Source organism: Schistocerca gregaria, chromosome 5, assembly GCF_023897955.1.
Source record: "Schistocerca gregaria isolate iqSchGreg1 chromosome 5, iqSchGreg1.2, whole genome shotgun sequence".
Taxonomy (NCBI): domain Eukaryota; kingdom Metazoa; phylum Arthropoda; class Insecta; order Orthoptera; family Acrididae; genus Schistocerca; species Schistocerca gregaria.
In genome coordinates, this window is record NC_064924.1 from 274,523,896 (window position 1) to 274,548,706 (window position 24,811).

General features: G+C 37.1%; 2 protein-coding genes across 4 annotated transcripts in view; one reads left to right on the forward strand and one right to left on the reverse strand.

Annotated features, from left to right (window-relative positions):
• LOC126271944 (SLIT-ROBO Rho GTPase-activating protein 1-like) overlaps nt 1-18,679 on the forward strand; it is a 632,413-nt gene extending 613,734 nt beyond the window's left edge. For all 3 annotated transcript variants that reach the window (XM_049974371.1, XM_049974372.1, XM_049974373.1), the window contains exon 15: nt 10,631-18,679. In XM_049974371.1, coding sequence (XP_049830328.1) covers nt 10,631-11,401 — 771 coding nt within the window. In that variant the 3' untranslated portion in view covers nt 11,402-18,679. The remainder of the gene's footprint in view (nt 1-10,630) is intronic.
• Nucleotides 18,680-20,371: 1,692 nt separating this feature from the next.
• The window catches only part of LOC126272590 (uncharacterized), a 130,000-nt gene continuing 125,560 nt past the window's right edge, over nt 20,372-24,811 (reverse strand). Inside the window, exon 9 of the mRNA XM_049975516.1 lies at nt 20,372-20,715. Coding sequence (XP_049831473.1) covers nt 20,611-20,715 — 105 coding nt within the window. The 3' untranslated portion in view covers nt 20,372-20,610. The remainder of the gene's footprint in view (nt 20,716-24,811) is intronic.

A 24,811-nucleotide genomic window follows, 5' to 3' on the forward strand; every position in this document is an offset into this window, starting at 1 on the left:
CCAATGAGAGGAACCTCCAATGTGTTGTGCTCATGTTGTACAGGTCACTGTGCATCGCATTTTCAAACCAGAGGGCAGTGGTGGCTTTGCCGGCAGACTTTCTCTTGATATTAAGTGATGTTTAAATGAATGTGGTTAGAATTTAAGGTTTTGTGGTCTGCCCTCCTTGTTTCCAGTACTACCCTTTCCTAATATACATTAACTTTGATGTCTGGATTACTTTCTTCAGTATTTTGTGTATCCTTTGTAATTAGCTACACCATCAGTGTAAGAGCTGTTCGTGATTGACAGATAAATTTAACTGTTTGTATACAAAATACATTTATTCCTTGAGAAATTGAGCTTGTAGACTTTTGTGTGAACTGAGTTACTTTTGTTGATAAACAGTTCTCATCTTCATTTTAAGGACATCCTTAATCTGTTGGTTTTTCATTGACATCATGAGAACCGTCAAAATAAATCCAGTTCAGTGCGTTCAGCAATTAATTGAAATACTTAGTTTTTTACTTATTGACTTCTCTTTGAATTCATACTTAGTATATTTTTTAAAATCCTGATCAATAGCAACACAACATAAGGAATTGTATGTTATTTTCAAAATGCTGTTAACTATTGGTTATTAGACCTGTCCATAAAGCTGTTAGCAGTGCAGTGGATGTATCTGACTAATTAGGAAAAGTTTATTTGAGGAGTTACACTGAAAGATAAATACCGGTATTACTGGTTGCAAATGAATTTTAGTAAAATAATTTTAAGAAAATTTGTATTAAAATTACCAGTAACCATTTTTTTCAGTTTTATTGTCAAATATAGCAATAGAGTTTGAAGATAGTTTGTGGAAAGGTTATTCCCTGCTAAAGCTTGATGTACAGTTACTACTACACTGAGAGAAATGAAAGTGTTACACCATGAAGTGCAGTATTTATCAAACTTTGTGAATATGTTCATCTCACGTGTACAGTCATTCCATTGTCATCAACATCAGTATAAGCTTTAATCTCCCACAACCATGAATGTATTTGTTGTTGCATGGTAGGAAAATGTTCCCGAATGTCATCTTTAGGAATGTATTATAAACACATGCTAAGTTAGTTATAGAGATTGTTGGCTAGAGGATCATATGAAAGTACATGTCCTTTCCTTCACATCTCGGATGTATTCTATGGGCAAAAAATGAGGGGACTGGCCGGACCAGTCAGTCATCACAATACAATTCTCAGGGTGTGCATTGTGTGAACTGCAATGGAGAGTATTGCACTATCCTGCTGGAATATGAATTTTTACCCTGGCCATGAAGGGTATCATTCTTGACACATTCTGGTGAAGCAGCATTCAACATCCCATCAACATTTACCAAGTCAACAGTTACCTTTTGTAATATCCAACCGCTTTTCCCACCACAATTCCAGGTGCCCCAGAGGTATCAGTCTAATAGGAATCGTTCCTGTGTTTGTCCTTTTAGCAAGTTCTATAAGGACGCGAAGTCATTGATCTGACTGCTACAGACAGAAGTGAAACTCATTGGTAACTGCCGCAGAATTTCACTGTTAGGAGTTGACTTGGCCCTATGCATTGCAAGTCCCTTTAGACTCTGGTCAGTAACAGTGCTAAACGACACTTTGAAACTAGAGATTTCAGCCAGCTTCCAGTAATTTGTTCCTGACAATTTGTAGCAGTACTGCTTGTAGCCTACATCTGAATTTCAGCTCTTGTCATTTGTCTACTCATTGAAGGCAATCAACCATGCAGTCTTCTTGAAGTAATCCTTCTGGAAGAAACTGTCTCTACGCATCTTGCTATGTTGTTGTTCAGAGTCCCTTTAATTAACACTCATTCTGCAGTCATTACACTATGTGTGATCTGTCAGTATGATGCTCCCATGTCCCTCAAAGCAGTAATTCAACCTTTCTCAATCTCCAAAATATGGCGATAATCTTCCAAGTGCACATTCTCTGGCCCTGCCATGTTGCAAACTCTGCCAGATAAGCTTCTGTAATGTTAGACTCACTCAAGAGGCACCTTGTAGTCACACCATTCTTCATCCATGGGAACAGCTTCCTTCTGTACTGAAAATAAGCTCACATAAGATAAAATTTTACTCAGTGCGTGCAACAAGGCAGAACTAATGGAGTATTGGTTTGGTAGCATTCAATCGAGGTGTTCACAGTGTAAAGCCCCCTTTGTGTGAGCGACTGTCTTGTCTCATCAATAATTTGTGGCAAATTAGACTGCTGCGGTGCTCCTGGCATATTATTTCCTCATTGAGGTTCACTTATCACCAGTGGTTTTTTGTTTACATGTGAGCATCAAAACTGTGTGTGTTGAAAGAACAGAATGAGATTACAAGGAACAGCGGGTGGCAACTGGTGGACAGCAGTCCGGGTCCAGACTGCGGAAAGTAAAAAACTGGCCAGCCAAAAACATTTTGGAAGTATGAATTACACATTCCAATTATTTTAAAAGAATATTTTTCTGTTGATAACAGTTCGCTTGAGCACAAGCCTTATAATTTTTTCTGGTAGTTTACGATTAATTGCTGGGCAATTAGAATTCTTAATGGTTATTTATAGGTTGATTAAATAGATGGTTGCTATGCTGTGCAGCACTGGAGGGTGGGAGTCGAAGCTAGCAAGCGGCCAGGTGGCGCAGCATATTATGCCAATCCACATAAAAACACTGTACACACTAATGCAACACAAGAATTTTATTTGATGAACAAGGAAATTTGATGAATCAATTTCAGACTCTGGCAACCTCTGAAACCTCTATTAAATCAGAGAAGGCATATTTATTTGAACATCATTTTTTGTGCTCATAACTTGAACGATAGCTTAAAGCTACTTTGTGGAATTTCAGGCGAGTTCACTAGGTGGCGGCACAACAAAACACCACCTCTGCAAGTGCGTGGCTCCTTTGTGTTATGGCTCCTTTAATGTGTGGGCACATACATTTTGACAGGGAAGGAGCTGCTGTGCAGTATGTTGGCATGCACTGTGTGCTCGGTGTTGGTATTTTTGTAAAGAATGACTACATAAATACACAAATTTTTATCGCCACTTCATTAGTAGTTGTTGCACTCTCGTATGGAGCGTTTCATTATCATCGAGGCGTATAGTGTTTCTTTTGCATCGATATGGGTGAAAAACATGAAACTATGGAGTTTTTGACTGAATGGACTGAGCAATATTGCCGGATGGCCGGAGCTGTTCCAGTTTGCCTCATATGCAACGGAACTGGCACTCATGTTAAAAATGCCAAATTAAAGCATCACTATGAGACAACTCATCAGAAGTTTCATCAAAATTTTTCTCTGCGTAATGATACTTATCAAGAAAAACTCTGGGCACATCTAGCTTCTTACAAAAGAAGCCCGGTAATCCTAGTTTGCTCTAAGCGAGCAAGAAAAATCTCCAGAAGCAGCGGTGTGTGTGTGTGTGTGTGTGTGTGTGTGTGTGTGTGTGTGTGTGTGTGTGTGTGTGTGGACAAATAATAAACATAAGAAGCCATTTCCAGACTCAGAGATAATAAAAAAGTGAGTGTTGGAGGTTGAAGAGAGGAAGGATATTTTTGCTGTAATTCAAGGTATTTCGTTGTCGGTGAGAAATAATATGAAAAGAACCAAAATTTTAGCTGCTGCTGATAAAACTAATTTGCTCAAACTTCTGCTAAAGGTGCCTTGCTACACCATAACACTAGATGAATTGTACGATGTTGTTGATGAAGAACAATGTCTATTTCATGTAATTTTTGTATATTGAAAGTAAAGAATTTAGGGAAGAATTGGTAAAAGCATTGCCGTTGGTAGGCAAGACTTGCAGAGAAGATTTATTCAAAACTTTCAATGACTTAATGACAAAATTAAACATAAGTTATGATAAAATGGTTCCTCTTTCAGCTGCCAGGGCACCAGCAATGATGGGGAAAGAAGAAGGACCAGTAAAGAGAATCAAAGATATGAATCCTGTGCTACTATCTTATCAGTGCATAATTCACCAGGCAGCCCTTTGTGGAATACTTAGTGTGACTCTCCAAGAAGTAATGGACAGGATGATAAAGTTGATTAATTTTATGAGGTCTCATCCTGGTCTTTAGCACAAATAGTTACAGAGCATGATTCAGCACATACTGACTTACTGTAGTGCAGCAATGTTCTTTGACTAAACAAAGGTCAAGCGATTGAATGTCTCCCCCCCCCCCCCCCCCCCTTCTCCTTAAATAAAAGAAGTAGTAACATCATTCTTCAAAATGTTGGATTTACAAGAAGCATGAAACTGTTTTGGAAGACAGTACGCTAGCTGTATCTTTCTCTGATATTCTGAAACATTTAAATGCACTCAGTACCGAACTACAAGGAAAGGGGAAATTAGTATGTGATCTGACACCGAGTGGGTCTTCTTTTCATTGCATATCGAATATCTTTGAAAAAAAGCATTGCAAGTCAAGAATGTTTTCATTTCCAACAGCTTTTGGATATAAAAATAATTCTGAAATAGACATTTCAGCATTCTCAAATTTTATGATGGGTCTTAAGAAGGAATTTGCAGCAAGATTCCCAGAGTCCATTCCAGTGGTAGAGTGGATGAATGTAGCTGTGAAGTTGTTCTCTCTTTCAAAGCCTTTACTCCAAACAAGGATAAGACTTGCAGGAAGACATTTTCTTGCAGGTGCACAAAACGGCATCCATTGAAGAATTCTGGAGTAATACGTAACAGAAAAATATAAAAATTAAAAAAAAAAATTGCTTTTTACCTGGCTATTTTGTTGGGTTCCACATATATTTGTGAAATTTCACTCTCAAAAGTGCAAAAATGAATTTTTTGAAGAACAAGTATCGCTCATGATTAACAGCCACCCATCTTGAAGACACTATTTGCATAAGCTGCTTTCCATGGTAACATAACTTTAAGAAACTTCCTCAAGACAGCAGATGTAATTTTTTTCCAAAGACTTTTTGATACAAATATGCATATCTAATGTATTTCATATTTTGTGAGTGAAAATATAAATAAAAAAAATAAACTGAATATACATTTTTTTCCCAATACAAATATGCCTATCTATTGTATTTCATATTACTTTGTGAGTGAAAACCAAAATGAACTATTAGCAAGGAATATGAGATTTTTCTTCTGTACCTTGATAAAAGTTTTTAAAAGTATACAGACCGTATCTAAAATTACTTGCAGATCCCTGCTCTAGGAAATGTGCGCTTACAGACTCATCGAACAGTGTTCAGAAGGCATTGAATAATGTCTTCTAACTGTATCTTTTATATCTTATAAACATATATAACATTTGAAAATTACGTTTCTCATTCAATAGACATGACTTTTTTCATCATTGAAACAGTTTCCAATAAACATTTTTGTTCTTACTTATGCCCAACATAGGCTTTTTCTTTAATGAGGTACTGTTAAACCTAATTATTAAACCCTGAAACAACCTTTGCAATGCATCTTTAAAACAAAGCAAACGATAATACACTGAAACGCGCAAAGAAACTTCTATAGGCATGTGTATTCAAATACAGAAATTGTAAACGGGCAGAATGTGGTGCTGCAGTCGGCAACGCGTATATGACAACATGTGTCTGGTGCAGTTGTAGATTGGTTACAGCTGCTAAAATGGCAAGATATCAAGATTTGAGCGAGTTTGAATGTGGTGTTATAGTTGGAACATGAGTGATGGGACCCAGCATCTCCAGTGTAGTGATGAAGTGGGGATTTTCCTGTACGAGAATTTCACAAGTGTGCCGTAAATATGATGAATGCGGTAAAACATCAAATTTCTGACATCACTGCGGCTGGACAAAGACTCTGCAAGAATGGAACCAACGATGACTGAAGAGAATTGTTCAACCTGACAGAAGTGCAATCCTTCTGCAAATTGGTGCAGACTTAAAATAATGAGGCATCAAGTGTCAGCATGTGAACCATTCAACAAGACATCATTGATAGGGCTTTTGGAGCTGGAGGCTCACTCGTGTACCCTTGATGACTGTACGACACGAAGCATTATGCCTAGCCTGGGCCCACCAACACCGACATTAGACATGTTTATTCCTGGAAACATGTTGCCTGGTCGAACGAGTCTCGTTTCAAATTGTGTCAAGCAGAAGGACGTGTACAAGTATGGAGACACCTCATGAATCCATGAACCCTGCGTGTTATCAGGGGATTGTTAAAGCTGGTGAAGACTCTGTAATGATGTGGGGCATGATATGGGACTCTTGATACATCTAGATACAATTCCAACAGGTGACATGTACATAAGCATCCTGACTGAGCGCCTGCATGCATTCATGCCCAATTGGGCAATTCGAGCATGACAATGCGACTCCCAACACATCCAGAATTGCTACTTAGTGGCTCCAGGAACACACTTCTGAGTTTAAACAGTTCCACTGGTCACCGGACTTCCCAGACATGAACATTATTGAGCATATCTGGGATGCCTCCTTGCAATGTGCTGTTCAGAAGAGACCCCCACCCACTTGTTCTTCAATGGATTTATGGGCCAGCCTGAAGGATTGATGGTATCAATTCCCTCCAGCACTACTTCAGACATTAGTAGAGTCCATGCCGCATTGTGTTGTGGCACTGTTGCGTGCTCACTGTGGCCCTACACAATATTAGGCAGGTGTACCAGTTTCTTCGGCTCTAAAGGGCGTAAAATTAGGAAGACATAAAACACGAAATACAAGAAATTGCAAGTAGAGAATGAAAGGCTTGCAGAATTTGCTTGAGGGAGCAATGGAAGATGGGATTCAGTGTGTATGCCACGCTGGAAATCTGCAAGGTTACTTTCTTAAAGAAGGGATCTGAGAAAAATTTGTTGAAAGTATTTTATTGCTTCAGATGATTCCTTGGATAGTGAATCTTCATAACATGACACTTAAACAGCAGTAAATGCATTAAATGTTATGTTTTTGTTCCTTGCATCTCTCAAAGCTGTAAATGCTGTTTCCTTTCTCTGCATCCTTTCCTGTCATCTTCCCGTTCCCCTTTCTCCCAAAAATGTGTCATCATGAAGCACAACAGTTACAGGTCGTGCACTATCTTTGCTGGTATGATAGTTGACATTACCTTAGGGAGCACAAGACCCATGTTTTCTGCTTTGTACCTTAGTTTCAAAATAACACACAAAGCAAAGAAATGATAAATATTCACCATAATCAAAGCTGACATAGCTTTATAATAAATCTTTTAATTACATAATAATAAATTAGTTTGGAGAGACTGTCGTTTCACTACAGTATTTTTGAAAAGTTTTCTTGGTGTATTGTTTTGCAGACATAATAAATTATTTAAGTCACAGTCCGCTTCTGGCTATAAAAATCTTTGTTGCAATGAACTATATGTGGATTTTGGGTATCATTTCTTTTTAAAGAGACCATCTTGTTATGCAGTGTGTCCCAGGCAGCGTTGCGTGATGACATATTTTGCTAGGCTAGGCTCGACATATATAGAGTGAAAACTTCGGACAACTAAGGTGTGCGGTGAAGTGACTGGTGGTAGACGCATGCAGAAAAGGTGGAGGGGTATGTTCTACATTTGCCCCTCCAACTGCCATTTTTAGTGCTCCATAGTGTAATATAATATTTATTACAAGCTGTTTACCCGTATGAGTACATGCAAGTACACTTCTTGTCTGATGCAACCAGGACTACCAACAGTTTCTCTGTGTGAAAATAAGCAGCAAGAAGATTGTGATGACACACTCTTACTGTTGGCACATAACACTACAGGAGGAACTCGGTGCAAGGCTTATAGGCTTACACAAATGACTCAAGTGCTAAATTTTGCATAGCAAATATAATATTAATGCTGATTTTTGAGTGACAAACACTTTTGATAGGTTACAGTTAATAGCTGGGCCATATATTCGCACCTTTTCTTGATTTGCATAATCTGCTAGGTCTCTCTTGAAACCAAGTAAAGTAAAATTTGCATTGCTATGGAATTAGACCAGAACGAACTGGGATTTGAAAAAAGAGAAGCTTTTCTTCATAGTGCTGTGATTATTAAAATTATTGGCTTGTGTTGTAAACTGGATTGGGGGGGGGGGGGGGGTGTTTGTAGATGGAGACCAAAGCTTGTGTACAATACACAGGTTTAAATGGGTGGAGGGTGAAGTAGTTTTGCAGAGATTAAGAGAAGACCACAACAACCGCCACAGAGAATTTAGAATTTTTCCTCGAGCATTTCTCAGCTCTCCCTCCCAGTCTGGCACATAGTAATAGTTATGCAACCTTTCTAGTTTGTGCATGTTTTTGTCACATGTTTTACCTAATATATAAATATTTCCCTCAGGTCTAGTCTGTGTAATTTTAAAGGTCAACTCAAAATGGTTGATTTTCCCTATAATTTTTAACCATTTTCTTAATTTCATTGCATGTGAACTTTTTTCCCCCTCCACACCTTGTGTTCTTCAATAACAATGTAAAACATGGAGTGTTTATGTTCTTAAATCATTAATAAAAATTATGAATTTAACCAGTTTAATTTTAATTATGGATAAATTTAATGCTTTCTCCATAGAGTTACGTAACTGCTCTATCGTAAGGAGGTTGCAGTCTGTGAATTCTGTAGCTGTAGACAGTGACACTGCGTCCAGGAGAATTGCCATTCATGAAATATATGAAAGTACAAATGTACAATTGTTAAAATTTTCTGAACAGTCTTTACTATTATTCACAACTGTGTCCTCTTCTCGGCTCTGTATATTCTATTTTCATTAGTACTTCTGTTGGGCAATTTATTCCATAAATTGTGCAATCTCCAGAGCTTCCAGTCCTGTCAGCTTATCTTTTCCTCTAGGCAACTACCACATCTGTTTCTTTAGCTCATTTCTTTTTATTCATGAAATTCAGGCTTTACTGTCGTACACTTCACTGGCCTGTGTGCTAGTGTATTGCTGTTGGGTGACAGACACTTCTTATTTGCATTGGGGAAATATAAACATACATGTATTAGGCTTGTCAAATATCACTATTCATCCCTGTTAAAAGTTCTTGCTTCCTAGGTAAAAGCTGTCAAAGCCGTCATACTTCCTCAAAGTCATAGCAGCTGTATTGTTCTGAAATTAGATTTTCTCTCTTATGACAAGTTTGTTTGCACCAAATGATTTCAGACACACTTTCCATTGTACAATAATGAGTGAGCAAATTCCTTGATTTGTTATGCAGCACAAAATGTGATTACCAAGGTAAACTGTACTGGCGTATTGCAGGCAAATTTCACCTATCTGGTGTGATAGAACTCTCTCTCTGCACTCAGGTTTATATTTTATGTGCTTTTCGAAATTAGAATCTCATTCTGGAATTAGAATCTTGTACCACAAAATGTCATGATCATGATGTTTTGGTTGTTAAGTGTTAATCAGTTCATTGTTTGCCTTCTGTGTTTGTAGGTGTTCATTGTGCCATTGATTGCTTAGCTAGAACAAGTCATATGTATCAGTCTTCCTATAAGAAGAAAGAAAGGATAATTCTAAAAGTTATTTTCATTAATTGGGATTTAATCAGCATAGGAGAAAACTGATTTACTTCTACTGATGAATGTCCACAAATTACAGAAAGTTATTCATTTTAAGTATATGTATTGTATGATTTAAATTAATAAATAAGTTATAAGGCATATAGTATCTTTGAGTTTATTTGCTAGACATGAAGGCCTATATCACAGCACCAGGAGGAGTTGACAAATGTCTGCTGATCCTCAATGAGAAGGTGAGTTAGCAGAAAGTAGCATTTCTGTCCAAATGCTCCGCTTAACCTTCTAGTATATGCTGGGTGATACTAACTGAGTTAACTATCCTTTCAATTGCCATCACATTGGTGTAGCCCATGGAACCTGCAGTAACACTTAACACTTACAGCAAATAATGCAGTTGATTAATTATGTAGTTTTGTCAACAAAAGCCAGTAGTTGGCTTTTTAATATTCTCTTTTCTTTTGCTTTCTTCTTGAATGAATAACCTTTTTGAAAATAATTGTAATCATAGGATACTTTGACAAATTATGGATTTTGTAAATTGAGATAACAGAAATAGTACTTAAAAAATGAGGTTTGGTGTTTTCATTATCCAAATTTAAATTAATGGACATATCCATGTCAAATTTTTAAATCACCACCAAAATGTGACATTTGCATGCTGTTGTTGAACCCATCGGTAGTGGTGTTAACAAATATTTTGTGTCTGTGTGTTAAAAAGTCTGCATTGGGTCTGTAGAGTAATATGAACTATGTAGAATAATATTGTTTGCAGATACACCTGTGATGTAATTCTTGCTGCGGGAAAGGAGGGGGGGGGGGGGGGGGTTGTAAGTGTGTACACAACCTCTTTTCTCTTTTCAAAGTTTCAAATTGGTTACCTTCCTTAATAAAATTAAGTTACTGAACCTTGTTGAAATAAGGAAACAAAATTTTAAGCCTTTCATATAGTGACTTGCATATTTCTTGTTACGTTGAAAGTCAGGTCACAGGACAGAGAAACATATCTTAAGGTGATATTGGATTTGCTGCTTTGTCAGTTTTGTAAGTGTTGTTCTTGAAAATAACCTATCAAGCTGTGTAATACCAGATTAAATATTGTTGTCATTTAGTTATGATTTCTATTTCTGATGCAGATAGTCAACCAGGTGACTCCAGCAGGAGAAGAACCTCAGGCCTCTGAGGAAGAAAGTACAGAAACGATGGTCGCTGCTGATGTGCGATGCCAGTCACCTCTTCCCAATGTGATACAGACTCCAGAAATGGAGGAAGCTGGTGCCAGTGACAATGGAGCAACACAAGAGTCCCCATTAGCAGCAAGCAGCCCATCAGTTCCTGTTGCTCCCAGCCTCAGCCCACCAGCCGTTGTTAATTTTTCGCAGAGCCGCGAGATTTGGCGTCGCAGGGCAGAAGCGGCTTCTGCCTGTTCACTTACACCTAAGCCTACCCAAGCTCCCTCACCTGTCCCATCACCGTCACCCGTACCGACACTTCGACAGAAACAGACCCCTGATCTCGTGATGGACTTGCCTGACAAGTCACCGTCGCCACCCGACGAAAGCAATCGAAGTACTGGACCAGAAAGTCCAGATATGACCACTGCTGCTGAGCGTTTTGCCAAGCAGAACCAGTGTACTCTTAAAAAGAACACAAAGGTCAGTAGTGTGGCTTCTGCATGTCCTGCAGCTGGTACCCAGCAACAAACGGATGCACAGACACAGACACAACGTGCACGTCAGGCTGTGTCTCCTGCAACCAAGCCTGCACCACCACCATCAAAGCCTCAGGTAAAAGTCAAGCCACAAGTCTTGAGAAAGCCAGTTCTGCCAGCAGCACCAGTTCAACCCTCACCAGAACCCATTCGTAAGGATAGGCCTACCTCTCAGGAACAACATGCAGCTGACTGAAGAGGCTGTAGTTACACTCAGTTGAATTGGTGCTAAATTGTTTGCACTAATACAGGAATTATATTATAGTCATCCTCAAGATACAGTAAAGATGTACCTTCAGATTTCTTTCCAAAAAATAAAACTCTTGCTTTGTGAACTTGGATCCACAGCTGCAGTTATGGCCATGTACAGACAATACTCAACATATATGTACTTTGCAGTGTGTCATGGTGGCCTTGCCAATTGGTGGTGCCTGGTACTCCCTCCTTGCTAAAGTAATGTAGTAGTGACATTTATGATAGTATATATATACACACATATATATCCTCCTCTGTTAGTCTGAATAAAAATAAAAGGATTGCAGAGGTTATTTAACATTTTGTGGCAGTAAAGATGTTTGTTACATCAAGATATTTTTTATCCTTAATGTGTGTAATGTTAGCGATGTGGCTGTGCTAGTATTGTGCTGAATTTTTGATGTATGGCTCTTCATAAAGCAATCCCTTTCATAAGCTTTTATAACTTCCTTATTGCTGTCTAACTATGAGTTTGTGTTCTCTACCATTAGCACTTTTCATCATTTGCATCCCTGTCATATGTACAAAGGAAAGGAAAGTAACTTTTAACTTTAGTGTTACTATTTCTTATTCTTACTATTCTGTGTAGTATTAATCTAATTCATATTTTTTGGCACTCTTACTTTTCTTATTTTGTTTCTGATCCTCTTCGTGATAATAAGAGAACTTTTACCTTTAAGGTGCCATAAATATCTCTGTCAAATATAAATGTGTCACATTGTGCTTGGCTGTTGTAACAAAATTGTAAGCTGTTCGTATCCACTATTTGTAATAGTACATACAGTACTTCAAAGCAGTTGTTAACATTATATTATGAATGAAAAGTATGTAATGGATATCATCAGTAGTTCTTCAGTATGGGCATATTGTGAACTGGCATTGGTGAAAACCTCTCTGAGAAAATTTGATCATTCATTTGTTAAAAATTCTTGTATCAATATATTTTTCATCTCTCACAGAGCTTCTTGCTATTCTAGATTTTACAACAGAATGTAGCTTTCTTGGTCTTTCTTTTTTTACTATTTAATGAATTTTTTTCCAACATTTCTGTCCTTGTTGGTGGGCGAAATTCGATATTTGTATTCTGTATTGAACAAAATGTGTCTCATGCTTGATGTTGTTTGATAACTATCATTTTGTTATATTAGTGTTATTTTAAAAGACTGAACTTTGTAAGAAATATATTCACATAACTGTGTACAATAATGTATGTGCTGATTGTAGCATAAATGTAGATTTTCTATTGACACTGTTTTGTGTGTGTGTGTGTGTGTGTGTGTGTGTGTGTGTGTGTGTGTGTGTGTGTGTGTGTGTGTCACATTAGGTAGAATGACATAAGCTATCTACTATGAACTGACAGAATGGTACTATTAAAATTGTCTGATTTTACAATAAGTGTAGAGTTGATGATATGTGATGTATTTTTGCATGTTTATGAAGTTAGTCACAACTTTGTAGTTCCATTGAACTGGCTTTTGTTAAATGAAATGATCCAACCTCTAGTTCAGTTTTTATCAGTATTATGTACAAAAATCGCCTAAGATCATGAGGCCTAAGTTGAGCCCCTCTTACCTTACGGATAACTGCTCAAGGGTATCACAATTAAATATTTTGCTGTAAATTTCAGTCAGTGATATGAACATTTGCATGATTTTGTTAAAATACAGACATTTGGTTCTGGTAACACTATTCTCCTATTGTAAATGTGATAATTGCTCTTGTTCTTTACTCGGAGAGATTATTCATGTACTCAGTAATACTTGAATATGATGTAAAAAAAATTGAGTCATTTATGTAAATTCTGCTTATACCCATTCTTTCATGTGATACTTAACATTTCGTTGTAGAATAAGTTTTTTCTGTTACTTGTAAAAAGATGTTACTGCAACCACTGTGGAAGAAGTTTAGTGCTGATATAAAATATTTCCATGATTTGTCTTTTTGCCAAATTATGAATTTTTGTTCCAGAAAACATCTGAAAACTCCTTAAAACTTTATTTAGTGAATGCAAAGACACACCATATATTTTTTTTCTTTCTCTTTCTTTTTTTATTATTTAAGAAGTAGTTACCAGAGATTAAAAAAACATGTTTATCCCCAAAATCTTTCATTGTTTAAGTTTAATTGTGAATGAGTGAATTGTTAACAATATTGTTATATGAATTACTTTGTCACCTAATTTATACTCAAATATAACTGTACAATAATCTGTTTCTAAGTATGCAAATCTTTCTCTATGGACTCAACAGCAATATGAGATTACATGTGAAATGAACTAGATTCTGAAGGGATTTCACATTACTTTAAGCTGCTATTTTTGTGTGTGTATGGTGCGATACATGGTTTCCACTGAAAGATTTTATATGCAGGGAATTCACACAGTATGAAACTTGTATTACAGTTTCTGGGGGAATATGTATACATCTAAATATATATGAACAGTTTCTTATTTCTGTGTTATTCAACTGCTGTTAGGAACAGAACATGGTCAAAAATATGTAACATATTACCATTTTCTCTTCTACCATAAAATGTATTTGCATGTTACCACTTAATAATACCAATGAGTCCAAGAGGTAGCTTACTTCATAGGACTGTGTACTAGGAAAGGATCTAGGAAGAGTTAGTATACTATCAGATGATAGTACAAAGCCACTTCTGTTAGGAGTTGCAGGGTCAGTTATTAATACTGTTAGCTTGAGGTCATAGAAGAGAGAGCAAAGTGTTTGGTATATAAATAGAATTATAATGTGGCCAGCAGTAAGGCCATTATACATCTACAGGTGAGATGTGCCACTATGATGGTAACCTAAATATCTGCCACTCTGAACCTGAATCAATTTTTCTAATAGAGGAAGAGAGAGATAAATAATAACAAGAACACAGACCCATCATATTATGGGTAGAGTAGCCTTTGTCACTTAGTGACAGAGTTCACATTCAATGGAGACTGCTTGCCATTTCATTTATTAGTTTCCAGCATATGTTTTTGAGAGACTTGAAGCATAGTTTGTTTTGTTGTAGTCATTAACAAAAGTTCTCATAGTGTGAAAAGACAGAAAACAGAAGGGAAAACACATTATGAGTGTATTTAGGACCTTAAAGAAGACATGAATATTTTATGTTACTATTTTTAAATTACCATGATAAGAAAAAAATTAAAAGAATTTCCAAAATAGCTTTCTGTTCACAGACCAGCCTTATTATTGTTTGGTAATAGTATGTCTCCCCAGGTTTTTTTCCCTGTCTAGTCTTTTTACAGATCATCATAAAAATATTATTTTGAAATAAGGTTCTCTGTTTAGCCTTTTCTGCTTACTTCTGAAAGACAAATATTTTTTTCAACTGATAATTTGCTGGCACCGATCAGGTTTTTGACAATGGATTACTTCATATCATTTCAGAGATTTTTCTTGCAAATGTGTTATTGAAATCTAAGTGACTCGTTCTGTCTGCTGTACCCTTTTCTGTTTGATGTAATGACATAGGTTTACAGGGAATTTGGACAACCCATCTTAAAAGTCTACATTATTGTCTGCCGAAGTATTGCCAACCTATATAAATTCTGTTTACTGAAACATCGTTTTGCAGTAACCCAACTAATACAAAGGATACTGTAAAAGGTGACTAGTGATTTGATATATTGTTACATCTGAAAAGATTTGAGAGACCATTACCAGCCACAAATTTTTTTTGTTGACGAGATATTGAAGTTGGTCTTTAGTCTTGGCATTCGCTGTGGCCATCTATGTTCATATGAAATGGCCGTCTCCTAGTGGCGTGTTCAGTTACTGCCATGCCTCCATAAAACTTGTTAAGTACAGTTTATCAACTTTCTGAGGAACTTAAAACACATCAATACAATCAACTCTACAACTTTAATGCCTATGTTTACTTGTGTTAACTGTTTTTTGTATTGTCACTGTAGCATAAAGACAAGGTTTGTACCTTGAAAGAAGTTGCTTTATTACGTAATTGTGGCAGCTGACAAAAATTTGTGACTGGTAACAGTCTCCAAAAACTTTTCCATATTTTTGAAACAGGCATGGTTCGTCAACATGTAATATCTCATTGAATTGTTACATGTTATGCCAAAGCCATTAAAACGTACACATTCTGACTTGCTTGACCAAGGAAGGCAGTGTTGATAATTCACTTGTCAGCATATGAATTGCTTCCGACAGAGAGAAAAAAATAATCAAGCCCTGTTGGGAAGGGTATTTTACATGGTGAATCACTGACTACTTGGAGATGAAAAGATTATTCTTCTGCAGTTGTATATGTGTCACTTCCTAACCTCAGGAAGTAAATTTCATTTTTTTTTTTTTTTTTTTTAAATAAGTGTGTTTTATAACCCGTGTCACTTCTCATGTATCACTGAGTGCAGCCTTTATACCTTTCCAAAATATTTGGTTTATTATGTCAAGTTCAATAAGAAGAAAAACACACATTTTGGTTGCAGTTGGCAGGTACATAAATAGAGGCCACTGTCGTATGGCTATAATGTGGACAATTACCAGCTAGTCAAAAAGTTTAGAGCTTATATCAGTAACCAGATTGACTGAATGTAATAATCACACTTTGTCATAACAGAAAATATCTTTAAAGATTGTTGAGACACACTTGAAATTTCTGCTAGTGTTTTTGTTCACAATGTGAAGATCCTATACTTTATTATGCATAACTTAAATCTTTCATTGTTGCAGAATTTTCAGGTGATACATGTTTATTCCTACAACAGAGGATTGTAACTTGATATACACAGTGGTAATAAGCTGATAAATTTTGGTATTATTGTATCTTCAGTTAAATAATATTTAATGGTGAGATGATTGCTTGACGTAAAATATTCAGTAAAATAGAGATTCATGCTTAAACCATTACAGGGTAACAACTGAATAAATGCTGTATAATGTTCACTGTAGTTGCTGTGTATGATATGAAGGAAACTTGTGGCCTGCAACATATTAGTTACACTTCTATTTTGCTGATTTACAGGGTGCTCTGAATAATGTGATGATGTAATAGTCAGCAACACAGAGAGAAAGATTTTGGCAAGAAGCAATATTTATGGAGGGCAACTAACCCACTGACATGGTCAGTTTCTGTATATTATGAAAAATGGGTGGGGGGAGTTATTTAAATTGAATTCATCTAATTACCAGTGCATTTGGAACCGACTAAGGAAAGGACTTGCCTCAGAATTTAATAATTTACTCAGTTCAATTTTATCACCATTTTTCTCATCCATCCCGCTTTTCCCTCCCTTTTTGTCTCTCTGTCTGTTTCCTTTCCACTAAGTTCCTAATTGCATTATGCATTCCACTTTTAATTTCTCTTCCTCTTTAAGGCAGCTTTACTTTTCACTGTGTTCTTTCTATCATTTCTAAACTGAAGGTGGCACTGTGTTTCTCTTTGCCACCCCCCCCCCCCCCCCCCCCCCCCGCCTCTCTATTTCTGATGTCTTCTTCGTCTCCCTCATTGTCATGACTGTTGGGCTCTCTCAGTCTGGGGTCTTGAGTATCCTGTGTCTCCTTTCCATCACCCCACAACCAATGCCTCCTTCCTCTTGAAGGAATGAATGTTGAAGTTTCAAGCTAGTAGTTGCCCCTAGTATTTACAGTACTCAGAATGTGCCCTCCTTACTTTCCAGCTCTTCGTAAGTAAAGGAATGCAATGATGTAAAGGGCATTTGATTCTTTTTGTAATAGATTTTTAGTAAATCTTGTAAAAATGCTTTAACAATTGTTGTTAATTACTGTAAAATTTTCTATGTTTTTGTATTATGTCATTGCTCTTATTGCTTTTTCCTGACAATTTGGCTCTGCTGTTGAAGTTTCCTTCCTGGTATGGCTGTGACTGTCAGATTAGGCCTGGGAGAAGATTAGCAGTGGGCTTAAACACCAGTAGAAGACAAGGAGAAAAATAATGTTCAGACACGTAGAACATTTTATAATAATTGGCTGTGCAACATATTAGGTAGTTACTGTTATCTTGTTAAAGACAGTAATTTGGCTGCATTGACTTCAGCCAATTTAAAGACACCATTGGTGGTGATGACAGGTATTACACAGTTGGCCTCCATAACCAGCACATTTTGTAACTAGTGAAAGTAATACTCTACAGAACTAATGACCCAACTCTTCACCTTTTTAACATAAGGCCAAACATTAATTCTATAAAATATTTTATTTTAATTACAGAGTTCCATATCACTGATATGTTTTTCAGAAGATCTGTTCAGTACTATGGGAAATACATGCTATTCACAAATTTTGCAATTGGTTCAACTGCTCAATTGACAGAAGTATTGGATAGTAACTAAAAGCAAGTTTTTTATGTCCGCCCTTGAAACCACTTACATGTTGTCAATTTAAAGTAAACATCATTTTAAGTTTATGTAAAATTATGGCTGGAGTGTGGAGCAAGTAAGAGGAAAATCTGAAGCATTTTTCTCACTTGTTCTGTAATTTCACACTACTTTATATAGGTAAGTTTCAAGAAATAATGAATTTGGGGTGTCAGGGGCCGACAATGACAGATAAATGCTTTCAGAGTTTAGTTCATTCTACCTTTCATAGATTTTGTTAGTACTGTATTGATACGACTAGTAAAGACTCAAAATCAAAGATCTGAAATACCTACAGGATTTTATATCTGCATACAGATTTGCCTTACTAACCAGGTGGAGAATTGCAGAATGTTTCATGGTCGTGATCAAAAGGAAACAAATATATGTCAAATTATATACAAATTTGTTTTGTATGCTGACTTTATTCCCTACATGAAAGGAAAGCCTGTAATATAGTATGTATTTAAGTTAGAACTAATCCAACGTATGCTGTAGATGCTTCATTTACGTATACCCTCCAACATTCAACGAAACTTGTATTTTTTAAATATTTGCCTTTTTAGACTTTTGTAATGTGTGTATATCATTGTACCAATGTTAATAAGGGAACATAACACCAAAGTTAATATAAATTATAATCAATGAATATTTTGGACAATTGTAATTGTGTAACTGATGGAATCTGCTTCCAAGTTCAGTATTATTCATTGTAGAGGAATGATGGAATGTGTTTTGTATTATGTATTTTTAATGTTGCCATTATTCTGGCAGCTGTCCTTTGTTTATACAACTAACTGTAGCATTTGGATATGTATACTACTTCAGAGTTCAAGCTGTAAGTATGTAATAAACTAATCTGAAGTTGAATGCCAGCTTGTTTTTACATCCTCTATTGTACCTGTAAGCTCAAGAAAAGCTGTGTAACTGTACTTGAATGATGTGGATATTGACAAAAGATAGTGGGAACTAAAAGTGCCAAAAGGAAAATTCACTTGAGATAATTTTAAAAAATTGAGGCAGAATTGCTGGCAATTTTTTACTTTCAGGAGACGTGTGTGTATGTTTTTGCCTTTTATCTAGTTATTCAGTTCCAATATTTGAAATAAGATATTTCACACACATACCAGTGAATATTTATTTCTGTCATTGATCTCACGTTGCATTAGTTTGTTAGTTTTCAGCTCTATGTTGCTTATGTCTCTCGTTGTCTCATAGTATTATGTCTTTTATTTGTGGATTTTGTAATAGAACTATGTTATTTATTTATTTTTATCTTTCTCTAACATTTTTAAAGCATCTGGAAGTAAGTTCTGGGTTGTACATGTTCCTGCTCGAGCCGCACTGTGTGTTTGGTTTTCTAACTTGTCCCATATCACTGTAGTTGGTTTGTACTGAACATGTTTAGGGAGAATTGTTGAGCATCTGGACCAAAATTAGTAAGGCAGCTGCAGAACAAAACTACATAAGTAAAAAATGTAGAGCAGCCTAGAAACAGTATATAAAATGAATCAACATACAGCAGAGATGCTGAGTCACAGGTAGGCCCCCGTCGCCAGTATTGGATACACACACACACACACACACACACACACACACACACAGAGTCTCTATCAGCCAAGGCCAGACTGCGAGCATGGTAGGAGAAGCAAATTGGGTAGTGGGGGGGGGGGGGGGGGGTAAGGAAAAAGCTAGTGCGAGGGATGGCGAGGCAAGGTAAAGTGCTGCTTGTGGGAACATACAGGGGGGGGGGGGGGGCAGTGGAAAAGGAGAGTAGCAAAAAGAATAAAGGACTGTGTATTGCTGGAATGGGAACAAATCTGCTTGATTCCCTCAGGTGATGCGGCAGACCAGCTGTGGAGCTTACTAGTCGCTTGTAAGAATTCAACCTGCTAGGTTCCAAAACTATAAAATCTTCTGTCATAAGGAAGTTTCATTGGAAGATCACCATTGTCAAAATCATACGCTCCAAACAAAAATGAGTAGCATCTTGCTCATGTGTGTATAACAAACATTTGGAAAGGGACGATACGTTTCATTCCTCCACCTACCTCATGTTGTTAGATGCTGAAGAACATAACATAATTAAACAAACTAACAAAGCCTCAACTAGTGCCTTGTTGCCTTTTGGTAAGAACTAGTGTTTTTCATATACATAATAATTTGTTATCTGTTCAGATTTGAAACGCTAAATTAAAATAATTTATCTGTCTCGCGTGTGTTTGATATAATTGTTTGCAGACCTATCTTTTTTAGTATATTAATATCCATATATATTTTATTTCCAATTCATTGCTAATTTGTTCTCATTTTCAAAAAAAAAAAAAAAATACTGAATTTACTGAACTGTCAGTATATATTATTTTATGATTGTGAAACATTCTCTAATGAAAAAGAAGGGTTAATATGGAAAGTAAAAAGAAGATTACACTTTAAAATCCCATTGACAGTGCAGTCATTAGGGATGGGACACAAGCTCAGACTGGAAAGATGTGGAAGGCAATTGGTCACATGCTTTTAAAGGAACTATCTCAGTTTTGAATACCAAAAAAAAAAAATCAGTAATGGATATGTTGTTTTATTGTGGGCTTACATGTTACAATGTGAGGTCCATTGTTTTACATCTATATGGCATATATGTAGTCTTTTTAATTGTGTGTGCCCCCCAACCCCCACATTGTGCATTGAAGTTTATGAAATAGATTTAGAATATATTATCTTCATGGTAACACTATAAACAAAACATATTTCTAGCTACATAAATTTTATATTTAACTCAGTTGCTTTCAGTGTCCTTCAGTTTAATGATACACAATGTGGCTTTTTAACATTATGTTTCCATAGCTGCCAATTAATTCTTTCAACTTCTTGTGTATTGTATCCTCTGCTTCTTTCTTGTAACTTGCCTGTAAAAGGAAATGTCTTTTTGTACACACAGTTATTGCTGGGTAGTCTTTTTAGAAATAGAGCAGTGTGAGAGAACTAGTGTATGCAAAAGCCATACAACCAGAGACTACTGGTGTTAACCGTCAAATATGAGGGGTTTTAAAGAAACGGTTATCTGGTGAATTAAAGCAAAATTTCAGTGCAGATTGGGAGTGATGTGAAAATTGGAAACAATTTGAATAATGATCAAAATCACTCGCTAACAAAAAAAAAATCTGTGCTATATACAGGGTAGGTTAATGGCATTGTGCAGAATGCGTAGTAGCCTGTGTTGACACTTTGCAAAATTGAGATCTTGTCACCATGACAGAGGAAATTAAGCTGCTGGATGCTCAATGCAACATGGAAGTTCTCAGTATACATGGATCCTCAGATGATACTTCACATGTAAAAAAGATAATTTGGATATACTTGCTGTTAAAACAATTGGCTGTGGAGTGAAATAATGCTTAAAACGGAAGTTGATCTCTTTAATCCAGGCTATTGCTTCAGGACATTTCATCCAACCACACAATCAAATTGTTTTGAACACTGTTCACATTGTCAACCTGTAATTACAGGAACTCACTATTTCGCTCCAACTTAGTCCCCAGGGTTAAACTGCATCTATGTCATAGGCACAGATGAAGTTTAATATATTGGTTTTAACAGTTATTGTACTAAAAAATTCAAAACACTAATGCAGTATGTTTTTTCTTGGGCAGTTTCAGTTGAAAAAATGTGGAATTTGTTGTGGGACATAGTGGAATGTTCCGACTTAAGCCCCTATAGTTTTTTGAAATCCCACTATATGTAGCCTTCAAAATTGTGTCTGTAATGGTGCTGTGTTCCAAGCAAAGAGTAGTCATTGAGTAGTTTGGCAGAAACCCACAGTCTCACAGATATTCATACGTACTTGGAGTACTCTACGGAGACCTGGCAATGAGCGAAATCATGGTGAGTTATGGCCAGGCATCTGTCATCATCGCAGCAGGGTCATGGAAACCTGTTAGATCTCCCTCATGCCAGCTGTTCACATGCACCTGTGGCTCACGTAGTGTTGGAACATATGGACACACTCATTTGCGGTGATCGATGGATCACAAACACATCGCTGTGCAACTGGACATCTGTGTTGTTAGTGCAGACACACTTGTCTGCAAGTTGGAGTACTCAAAGGTGTGCCCATTGGATTCCTTTCTGCCTAACAGAAGACAATTAAGATCAATGAAACTGGAAACAAAATGACAGTTCTTGGAGTGGTGCCACAGCATTTCACCTCCAAAGAAAAAGTTCAAAACGACGTCCTCAAACAGTAGTATCATGGCGATGGTCTTCTGGGACCTTGAAGGGATTATTCAGTATGATGTCCTCCCTTTTGGTGCGAAAATCAACTTGCAGGTATATTGTGCTACCCTCAGGAAACTGAAGAAACAACTTCAGTTTGTTGAAGCCACATAAGTGCAAATGAACTTTCCTTCTCCATGACGAGGCAAGGACTCACACAAGTCTGGGCACCCAAGAGGAACTTGCAAAACTTCACTGGACTGTTCTTCCTCATCCACCCTACAGTCCGGACCTCACACCTTCCAACTTGCATCTGTGTGACCTAACTCCATATGAAGCAGTATGTGGATGATGGGGAGCTTATTGATGCAGTAAGACATTGGTTTTGACATGGACAAGTTACATTTAATGGAAATTATGTTGAAAAATAGGATTTTGTAGCCAAAAGAGTGGGGATTAATATAGTGTATTGGAATCTTGATAAAAACCAACCCGCTTTAAAAAAAGTGTTGTATTACCTATTGAACTTATCTTGTAAGTAACTACAGTTCAGGGTATCAGACTAAATTAAAAAAGAGAGTTTTGCCAAATGACTGCAAAATGCAAAATACCAGGACAGGTCGTAAAGCAGTACTGGAACAAAAAATTTAAAAATAAAACAATCTAAAGAGTAATAGTAAACCACATATGATCAAAAACTTCAAATAGCGTTCATCTATAGTATTTTCATTTGCTATCATGTATTCAATTTACATGTAAGTTGAGTTGCACCTTGGACATGGAACAGTGTGGAGGTAGTTTGTTCTTCTCCAGTCACAGTTGAAACTAAAGAGAAATCTTCTAATGCTGGATCTCTTAGTTGGATGACCAAAGCAGCAGAATCAACAGTTGCCAGTTTTACACTAGAAAGCCCAATTACAGCTTGACCAGTGGCGGGTCACGTGTAGGCACTGTGGAACTGCAGCACCCCCTATTTCCACTTTATATTATTGTAAATATTTAATATAATGATCCTTTTACTTTAATTCTTTAGTCCTGGCACTGTGTGCATGCACACACAGAGAACTGCACCTGAGGCTGGAAGGGAGAGAGTACTGTCACTTCCACAGTTGCTGCTGCTGTTGTTGTTGTCCCCCCCCCCCCCCCCCCCCCCCCCGCCCCCTCCTCTGCATATGTTGGCTCAACCGTGTCCCCTTAACTATGGTCCTTCATACCCACGAAATACTGTCTGTGACTAAGTGAACTTTAACAGCTTACGTTTACTCAACTGTCTGTATGAGAAAGATAAAACTGAAAAGGATAAGAAGTCAAAGAAGCTTGTTGATTACGTAGTTTCACTGTCACTTTTAGGAACCATTAGTACTAAGGAGAAAATTAGTGAGGCCTACAGACTCTCAATCAATGAGAGTAATATAAAGGTTAAAAAGAACTGTAAAATTTTGCCAAAATAATAGATTGCATTATTTTATGTAAAACTTTTTAACTCCCGTAAGTGGACATGATGAAAATGATGATTCAGTAAATCGAGGGATATTTAAAGGATTAGTAATTTTTGTGTCTGAATTAGATTTATATTTGAAGAATCATTTAGAATCCAGCATAGTCTTCAAAAGTGTTTTTAAGACAATTCAGAATGAGGTACTTGGCTGCCATCTGCAAAGAACGTAAGGATGAAATTAGAAAGGCTTCCTTTGTAGATCTCATGGCTGATTACACAACAGATGTTTCAGAACACAATTAAATGGTTCTTGGTGAATGGTATGTATTGAATGGAGAAATAGTTCAGAGTTTTTGGGGATTCTTTATTCTAAAAAAATCAAACTGCAGATGGCAAATCAAAACTTATTTCAGAATAATAGGACATAATCCTTCAAGAAAATGGACAAAAACCGATAGCTCAGATATTTACTGATGATGCAAACGTCGTGAAAGCTGTAGTTCAAGCAAGAAACAATGCAGTTTGTAGTAATGCACATTTCAGTCACTGCTATAGACATCAACTTAGTTTAACAGTGAGAAATGAAGCAATTACACACACCAAAAATGTTTTGCATACCCCGATTCCCAGAACTCTTGAATATAGATGACTGTGGATATCATATCTCACAGTCCCTTTGACTGTTCAGAGATGTCACTAAACCCACCCAAATATATAAACAACCATGCATGAGTAGCACCTATTAGATGTAGGGGCTCCTACAGCCAATCAGTTCCAGTCATTCCACCAGAAAGGAGGTACATGGGTCGTGTTATCTGTAGTTCAACCACGCCTAGATGGTCAACAATGCAGTTTGATCGCATCCGCATTGTTACTTTGTGCCAGGAAGAGTTCTAACAAGGTGGAGATAGAGAGAGACAGGAACTGTCGATGACAAGCCTTGCTCAGGCCGCCCAGGGGCTACTACTGCAGTGGATGACCACTACCTATGATTAGGGCTCGGAGGAACCCTGACAGCAACTCCACCATGTTGAATAATGCTTTTCGTGCAGCCACAGGACGTCGTGTTATGACTCCAACTGTGTGAAATAGGCTGCATGATGCGCAACTTCACTCCAGATGTCCATGGCGAGGTCCATCATTGCAACCATGACACCATGCAGTACGGTACAGATGGGCCCAACAACATACCGAATGGACTGCTCAGGATTGGCATCACGTTCTCTTCACCGTTGAGTGTCGTATATGCTTTCAACGAGACAGTTGTCTGCGACATGTTTGGAGGCAACCCAGTCAGGCTGAATGCCTTACACACACTGTTCAGCAAGTGCAGCAAGGTGGAGGTTCCCTGC